This window comes from Haliotis asinina, chromosome 1 (genome assembly GCF_037392515.1).
Source record: "Haliotis asinina isolate JCU_RB_2024 chromosome 1, JCU_Hal_asi_v2, whole genome shotgun sequence".
Lineage (NCBI taxonomy): Eukaryota > Metazoa > Mollusca > Gastropoda > Lepetellida > Haliotidae > Haliotis > Haliotis asinina.
The window spans coordinates 87,973,335-87,983,079 of NC_090280.1; the positions used below are offsets into that span (position 1 = coordinate 87,973,335).

General features: G+C 38.0%; 1 protein-coding gene across 1 annotated transcript in view; it reads left to right on the plus strand.

Moving 5' to 3' along the window:
- Positions 1-8,735, plus strand: part of LOC137276832 (2-methoxy-6-polyprenyl-1,4-benzoquinol methylase, mitochondrial-like) — a 32,301-nt gene extending 23,566 nt beyond the window's left edge. The window contains exon 6 of the mRNA XM_067808482.1: positions 8,558-8,735. Coding sequence (XP_067664583.1) covers positions 8,558-8,735 — 178 coding nt within the window. The remainder of the gene's footprint in view (positions 1-8,557) is intronic.
- The last annotated feature ends 1,010 nt before the right edge of the window (positions 8,736-9,745 follow it).

Here is a 9,745-nt window from a genome sequence, read left to right on the forward strand (position 1 = left end):
TTAATCCTATTAATCCTATCTTAAGTGGCATTAATCCTGCTGGCACATTTACTGTATGCTTGGGCTAGCTCTATCCAAGTCTGTTTTGATGTGTCAATTATAATAGCTTGGATTACAATAGATGTGCTTCACTGGGCCATGGCTTAATGACCCTAATTAAAAATGTTTTCACACTGTTGTACTAATGATATGTTTTCTTCAAAGAAGCTCATTAAACTGTCTAGATTCAGCTTTTGTCTTAATGAACGGTTTGTCTTGTGGAATTCTAGATCTATGAAATTAGTTTTTGCTTTAAGCTGGTGTCTTCCTCTAAGCTACTACTGATCATGATGAAATTAATATGCTATGTCTATATTTTCTTAATATCTGAATCCTAATGTATAATGCTTGTTGTGGTAATAAACAAATTTTTGTATAAATTATTATTCCATGATAGCCCTATTATTATTCAAAAGCACAAGATTAGAACATGCCATTACATTTTTAACACCCTGAATGCTGAGGGGTTTTTTTTTGTTTGTTTTTGTTGTTGTTTTTCATGCGCATATTTTTGGAAGTTTTGAAAAGTGACAGTTGTGCGAGAATTGCTCTCGCGTGGTCCTGGGTCTGCATATGGCTATACAATTACACAGAAAATGTACAAATCATTTTCATTAATATTATCAGTTTTACTTATAAGTGTAAATTAAATCGCTGTTTATTAGCCTGTTCATATGAAACTGCAATATTTGTCCCATCATACTGAATATTGTACATCACAGGAATAAAGCACAAGTTGCAGTAATAGCTACTTGTGATCCTCTAACAGTTGTGTAGATTCTTAAACTGTGTCGCAGCTGACAATGGAATATACATGATGAAATAGGCGTCTCAATACCGGCCAGTGAAACGTGACTTTGTAAACACTATCCAATATGGCGGAAAGCAGACTTTGGCGTTCGTGTAAGTGTGTTTTCGAAAACATCCCAACTGATTCTGGGTTCAGCTGCAACGTTTCAGAATTATCATTACTGATTTCATGAAAACTTGATATTAGTGATATGTCATTATTGAAATTCAATACTCCCAGTAATTATCCCATTTTCGCATGTCAAAACATACAGCAAATAACGAATCGCGAAAAGCGACATTTACGATGAAGTCAGTTTTGAGGGGTTAAGCACTTCAGCTTTATCTGAGACAATAGTGCATAGTATCAAGAAACAGGAAATTTCCCACAGAATTCACAACTGTGAAGTACGTTTGTGTGCATGATATATTTAGAATTTTATTGGACTTCAAGGTGAAGATTCAGGAGGAATGACATATGTGTCCCTGTGGCATCCAGGGGGTTAATGCTATAATGGATGTGCACCCTATGTACAAGTTTTGCCTGTTTTGTTATAACAGTGTGAGCAGTGAGATGTCTTTACTGTGGCTTGATAGATTATTTCCCTAATAAATATCAATATTTCAGTGTTAGTGATAATATATTCCTCTATCAACCTTCATCATATCATAACCCTTGTAAATTTTAGGACAACTATGGCAAGAGAAGCGTAGGAGAAAAGATAACCACGTGGGTGGGGAGAGGGAGGGGGATGGTATTTCACAAGGCAGAAATGTCCTCTTATCTAGACTTGCCTCTTTGAAGGATAGAATTACATCCATGGGTCTAGCCCTCCGTACAGCCTTAGGGCATGCGACAGTTATGCCTATGCTTGATAACACTTGAAGTAACGGTTTCAAAAGTGGTATACTACACTCAATATGACAATATTTATGTAAACATTATTCAAACAAACAGAAACACTCAATGAAATCGCGTACCCTTGAATCCATGTACGATATGGTATGTAAACACTACTCAGTATCCAAAATGGCGGAAATTTTAAATGCACTTAGTGTTAGCATGTATTTTTGAAAACATCCCAGCCGATTCTAGGTTCATCTACAAAGTTCAGAATTATCATTGGTGATTTCATGAAAAACCGATGTCAGTGATCATTAATATGCTATTTAGAAATTCAGAACTCCGAGTAATTATCCGATTTTTACAGTTCAAAACATATATCAAATGACACTGAATTTCGGATTTGTGTAAAAAGTAGGACAAGTAAATAGATCTAATAAAGAGTCGTTTTCATTATTCTCAATGAGTCCGTTCTGAATTAATACATATAATTTACTAATCTAAACCAAACAATACACAAAATACTCACTGTTATGGCAATGAGCCCCTTTTAAAAGTGAGGAACAGACTCAGAACCCTGTAGGACTGGCAGCCGCGCGAGAACTGTGATGTCAACGAATGGGAAAGTACTCGCACAGGCAATGACGTCACATGAAGAAGTCATGTGCAATGTGTCTCAGTTTGGATCTTGTGGGTTCAAAGATAGAAGGAAACATGTTTCATACATTCACTGAAATGAGTGAAGTCAAGAGCACAACAATAAGTGTATAATATAAAAATATATTGTATGAAACAAAAATAAGGTAAGTACTTTGAATAGACTTCATTTAACTGAAGAGATAGATCTGTATGGTAATTTAAAAAAGAATATGACATGCTTCGACCCTGTCAAATATGATATTCCATCAAGTAAGCTCCGGGATGAGGAGAATAAGACGTAACGATTTTCCATTATTCAAACAAACAGAAACACTCAATGAAATCGCGTACCCTTGAATCCACGTACGATATGGTATGTAAACACTACTCAGTATCCAAAATGGCGGAAATTTTAAATGCACTTAGTGTTAGCATGTATTTTTGAAAACATCCCAGCCGATTCTAGGTTCATCTACAAAGTTCAGAATTATCATTGGTGATTTCATGAAAAACCGATGTCAGTGATCATTAATATGCTATTTAGAAATTCAGAACTCCGAGTAATTATCCGATTTTTACAGTTCAAAACATATATCAAATGACACTGAATTTGTATGGTAATTTAAAAAAGAATATGACATGCTTCGACCCTGTCAAATATGATATTCCATCAAGTAAGCTCCGGGATGAGGAGAATAAGACGTAACGATTTTCCAATGGGTCAGTGCTGGCAAGCTACTAGACAGAACGTCCTCACAACGTTATACGAAAGTTGCTCCTTGGTCTGAAATACACGCTGTTAGGACATCCTGGTTACGTAAAGTGTAACGTTGTGACAACGTCTGTAAATGACATTCTCATAACCTTCAAACGTGAAGTTATATATTTTCTTCAGTTGAACGCAAAACAAATTTATTCAAAAGTTGTTCCAGATTCAATATCATCTTGATAACTAATTAGATGGTCAACTGCAAATACAAACATCTTCTAATAGGTCAAGAAAACAAAATATATAAAACGAATGTCCTCACAATGTTACGAGTACGTTACACCAAAGTATTAAAAATATGTTGCAAGGACGTAGGGAGAACGTAATGTGTAACGTTGTGGCAAGGTTGTGATATGACGTTATCCTAGGATGTTCTAATAATGTCCTAGTTACATCATTTCCTGATGTAACCAAACATAACGTTGTGGGAACGTCACATGTTAGCTGGGTACTTGATGTACGGGTTACAAATTCTCTGACTTGTGATGATATGGATATGCTTGCCATAAAAAGGTGACTGTGCTTGTCATAAGAGACGACTAATGGGATTGGGTGGTCAGGCTCGCAGACTTGGTAGACATATGTCATCGGTTCCCAGTTAAGCGGACTGATGCTTATGTTGTTTATCACTGGATTGTTTGGTCCAGACTGATTTAAATATAGCTGGAATATTTCTGAGTGCAGCATAAAACTAAACTCACTACAAATTCTCTGTGATAGACTGACTGTGGCTTGATTAAAATAGTGATTGTTACTTGTTGTGTTTAAGAGATCACATTCTCCCACAGCAATTTTACCTGGCCTGTCCCTCTTTTGCACACATTTGCGTGAGTAGATGACGCATACCTGTTTGAACTTTTTTGATGTTTCTGTACTGATAACATTTCTTTTTCTTATACAGTAAATACTGTAAACGTAGAAAGTATTGTTCCCCCAAATTATTGAGTATGGCTGATGATAACTTCAACTTCATGTTTGAAGTTTTGCGATACCTATTGATAAATTTCTCAAAGATGAAAGCTACTTTTGCATGTGTTGTTTCCTGTGAGTATTAAAGGAAGGTGTGATAACACGTGTAGTTCCGTGTCAGTTTTTAGATAAATATTTTGCTGCTGTTGACTAGGAAGGATGAGGAAGTGTGTTTAACTGTAGATTTAACGGTGTATGTCTGGATTTCTTTAACTGTTACATGTGCTTAGTGACAGGTCAGTAACCTTTCCTGATTGGAGAGTTGACACTGTGGGACGATATGCAGGCAGGAAACAGGATGTGCAGGATTATGTATCTAATTATGTGCTAGCTGGTTTGGCAATGTTTGAAAGTCAATAAAAGAAATATTTGTCCTCAACCTTTGTGTTTGCTGTTGGTCTACAGAAATAACTGTCATGACACTATTACGACTTTGTGTCACAAATTTTTCCCGGTATTTTCTTCTCATAACTTTCCACATTTATCGCTCTATTACTGGATGTTTGTTGTGTGAAGTTGTTTATGCAGTGTTTGATTTTAAAGACCTGTAGATATCAAGGTTAGAATTTGTCTTCAGGAACCCATACTTGTTGTAAGAAGCAATTAAGTTTGATGAGCATGGCAATATCAAATTGTCAGAACACCTAGCTAACTATCTATACTAACTAATCTAGACTTGCCACACATTTTAGACTTGCATGGGATACAGAGGATGTTCTTGTTTCAGGGTCCTTATGACAGACTAATGTTGAAATCTAGACATTCCACACATTTTAGACTTGCATGGTCTAGATGGGGTATATTTGTTTCAGGGTCCTTATGACAGACTAATCATTGGAATCTAGACATTCCACACATTCTAGACTTGCATGGGCCACATGGGGTTTATTTGTTTCAGGGTCCTTATGACAGACTAATCATTGGAATCTAGACATTCCACACAATCTAGACTTGCATGGGATACATGGGGTATATTTGATTCAGAGTCCTTATGACAGACTAATCATTGGAATCTAGACATTCCACACAATCTAGACTTGCATGGGCCACATGGGGTTTATTTGTTTCAGGGTCCTTATGACAGACTAATCATTGGAATCTAGACATTCCACACAATCTAGACTTGCATGGGCCACATGGGGTTTATTTGTTTCAGGGTCCTTATGACAGACTAATCATTGGAATCTAGACATTCCACACAATCTAGACTTGCATGGGCCACATGGGGTTTATTTGTTTCAGGGTCCTTATGACAGACTAATCATTGGAATCTAGACATTCCACACAATCTAGACTTGCATGGGCCACATGGGGTTTATTTGTTTCAGGGTCCTTATGACAGACTAATCATTGGAATCTAGACATTCCACACAATCTAGACTTGCATGGGCCACATGGGGTTTATTTGTTTCAGGGTCCTTATGACAGACTAATCATTGGAATCTAGACATTCCACACAATCTAGACTTGCATGGACCACATGGGGTTTATTTGTTTCAGGGTCCTTATGACAGACTAATCATTGGAATCTAGACATTCCACACAATCTAGACTTGCATGGGCCACATGGGGTTTATTTGTTTCAGGGTCCTTATGACAGACTAATCATTGGAATCTAGACATTCCACACAATCTAGACGTGCATGGGATACATGGGGTTTATTTGTTTCAGGGTCCTTATGACAGACTAATCATTGGAATCTAGACATTCCACACATTCTAGACTTGCATGGGCCACATGGGGTACATTTGTTTCAGGATCTGTATCACAGACTACTAAATGTAGTCAGTTGTCTTATCAAGTCCAGGGTCTCAATTTACAAAGCACTAAGGTGATCATAAGTCACAAAGGCAACTGTAGTGCAATGTTGAAGAATGGGAGTAAAGGTTAGTAAAGGCTGCTTCATGAAGCATCATATAGTGAGAAATTTGCTGAGGATGACAATAAGCACCAAAGAGTCAGGTTTAAAAGGTGAATCCTCTGGTGACTTTAATGCATTTAGTGGTACTTACATCCAGGACCCCGCCAAAGGTTTACCTTTTAATATGAGGACAAGGGACCTGTACAACAAAGATTTCTTTTGTAACCCAGCTTGCTGTAAGAGGCAACTAACTGGATCATGTGGTCAGACTTGCTGACTTGGTTGACACATGTTATCGTTTCGCAATAGATAGGTGCTCATGCTGTTGACCACTGGATTGTCTGGTCCTGACTCAGATATTTACAGAACACCAGCATATAGCTGGAATATTGCACAGTGTAGCATTAAACTATACTCGGATATCATGCATTGTCCTTTCATTTTGAAAAAGGGACTGTCGCCAGTCGACCCCAGATGTCTGGATTGTTATAGCAAACAGGATTATTTACAGACCACCCTCAAAATGTTGGAATATTGCTGCGTGTAACATGGGAACAACCACGATCATTTTTATTTAGAAAGAGACTGTTGCCAGTCTACCCCAGTCACTGGATTGTGTGGTGCAAATGGGATTGTGAATGTGACTTTGAAATGACTCAGTTGTTACATTTTGAAAAGGCATTGTTCCCAGTCTACTCCTAATTTGTGGGTGATTTATGTACAGACCACCTTCAAATAGTATGAATATGGCTGAGTGAGACAACCTTCATTGATTATATACTCTTCCAAAAGAGTAGGGGAAAGTATTTGGATAGGAAGTGTAAATGTTAACAAACATTTCAAGGACAGACATCTTATGAACGCACCACCATTTCCCTCTGTTACCACCCCTAATCACAAGGCATGATATGCACATGCACAACACAGTTGCCCCATACATGTTTTTTCAAGAGGGTCGAGAAATCACTTAGAGTATTAATTTTGACACTCATCTTGCAAATTACATGCTACACACCAATCCTCTTTCAAATACGACTACATTCCAAATAACTAATATAAACTATGGTTGTAAGGAAGTGCAAATCGTGATGCACTCTGAGAACATTCAATAATATCATATCAACATTGATTGACTCTGATAAATCTCCTAAATATTTGTAATCATAAATTTTTAAAAAAATGAAGATCCCCTACTTTTTTTGATGAGTATATTTTGAAAGAGGGATTATTCCCAGTCTACCTTCTCCCCCTGATAACGTGGCTACAGGTCTGCTGTGTAGTTATTTGCTAGATACAGATAAGTCAACAATTATTAGCTTCCAGAATATAACTTATAAGAGGACTCCTGGCAGCTCAGCTGTGTGTGTGTGCTGTCAGAATACTGGTCTTATTTTATGTATTTCTTTAAATAAACATAATCTTGGGAGCCAATGGTGATAAGATACTTGTGTCAGATCTCATAAACCTACTTTAGAGAAACTTGAGTTTCTCTCTAAACTTGAGGTAAAATTAACAGTCCAGCACTACAACTTCAGCACCTGACCTTTCAGTGGATATCCTTCACTGCCATAGTGATTGAACAACTCATGTTCCATCTCAGATACTCGATTTTGAGCCATTTCACAACAACCAAATAATGGGAAATAAATATTTAATGAGAATAATCAGAATCCAGCTTGTCCATCTGGAAGTATCCAGTTTTCAGGATTTAGATACAGATGACATGCAAGGTGTAAAGTCTCATCACCTGTTCCAGTTTGGTTGATGGGTTAGAACTGAATCATTTGGCTTGGCATATTGTACCCATGTTGGGAATCGAACCCAGGACTTTGGTGAGATGATCAGTGCTTTTACCACTAGACTACCCCATAACCCCAGTAGAGGACAAGGAATAGGACACAGTGATTGTTTTCCAACGTACAGGTGTATCCTCTAAACGAGGACACCAACTTTATGTTGGGTTTGGTGAGTGTGACAGTGATAGACTGGTTTTTCATAATACAGGTGCATGCTGTGGAGTCTGTATAAGCCTCCAAGAGAGACCACCACCTTGATTTCACACACAGGGTTGGTGAGGTAGTATTGTGGTTGGTGTGTTTGCTCGTCACACTGAAGACCCAGGTTCACTTCCTCACATGGGTACAATGTGTGAAGCTCATTTTCTGATGTCCAACATCACGACACTGCAGAAATATTGTGAAAAGCACTATGTACTAGTAACCCAATTCACTCTCTCACTGATGACAAATTGTATTGACAGATGTTAACAAGCTCAGGTCATACCAATTATATTTCTTGTTTTTATGGATCTGCTGGTCATATTTTCTCAAGATAAGAGGAGAAAAAAATAAATTTTCCCATTCAAAAATGAAAACTTTAATGTTAACATGATATAAAGTGAAATAGTCTTGAAATCAGTGTGAAACCAAAACTCAACTTAAAATATATTTTGTTGATATTAACAAACCAAAAGCATTAGCATGGAAACTCATGTGATGTTTTGGTTTGACTAGTGATTGTGTAAATTGTATTTTTCCCCCTGCCCTTATGTTTTCTAAGGACAAAAATCTGTGAAAGAAGAAATAAAATTGGTCTGACCTAAGATGATTGATCCAATCCTACCGACGTTGGTTTGTGTCCTTGCAGGTTGTATGACAACTACTCCTTCCAAGTGATTCCTGTGATTGGGCAGGTGATAGCAGGAGACTGGAAGTCCTACCAATACCTGGTGGAGAGCATCAGGCAGTTCCCCAACCAGGTATGTCACTCTTGGTTTCGGTCAGTGCCAATCTCTGTCAACCAAATCTTCCTTGGTCTCTGTTGATCTTGCTGAGTCTCCATCCTGCTGAACCAAATCTCAGTCTCTCTCATTCAAATCTCTCATAGTGTTTGTCTCTCTCAGTCACCCTGTCTCTCTCTCAAACAAATCTCTTTTTAGTGACTCAGTCAATCCATGTCCCTCCCTCTCTCTCTCTCTCTTTCTCTCTCTCTCTCTCTCTTTCTCTCTCTCTCTCTCTCCCTCTCTCTCCCTCTCTTTTTCTCCCTCTCCCCTTCGCTCTCTTTCTCTCTCTCGTTACCTCTCTCTTCATCTCCCTGTCCCAGTCCCAGTCTTAAGCAACTCTCAGTCTCTGACACAGTCAGGTCAGTCATCAGTCCTGTATTATTTGTTCTGTATAACGATGGACATTGCAGAAAGGCTGTGAATCAGTCTATTCTTTCGAGAAGATATGTTATGAAAATTGTGAACTTGCATCATATATTTTCTCTGCAGCCTGTTTTGCTCCCAAGCAGTAAATGTCTCCACCACTGGTTTTGATCCTCCCACACCATTGACATGTCATGCTATGTCTGAAATATTGCTCAACATGGCGATAAAGCTCTCTCACCCAGTTTTTTCAGCCTCTTTTTAAACTAAATCATTGAACACAGTCATCAGTTGATCCAGAAACTAGGATATTACCAGCACATGACATTCATTAGGTCCTGTCCTGGACAGAAGATTATTTAAGACATTTGCAGTATATATATCACACATAACAGATAGTGATATTCACTATTTATTAACCACCCACTCACTTGGACTGTCTGCACAGCGTGGGTTATCACATATGGCAAATCATCCATTATACATTGGGCTTACAGAGATATTGCCTCTTAGAGAGGGATGTCATAGATTTCAAACATCTGTGAAGATCTGGGTTAGAATTGATCTTTAGTAACCAATAGTTGTTGTAAGAGGAGACTGACAGACATGCTGACTTGGTTGACACATTCCATCATGTCCCAGTGTGTAGATTGATGCTCATGCTGTTGATCACTGATTTGTTTTGTCCA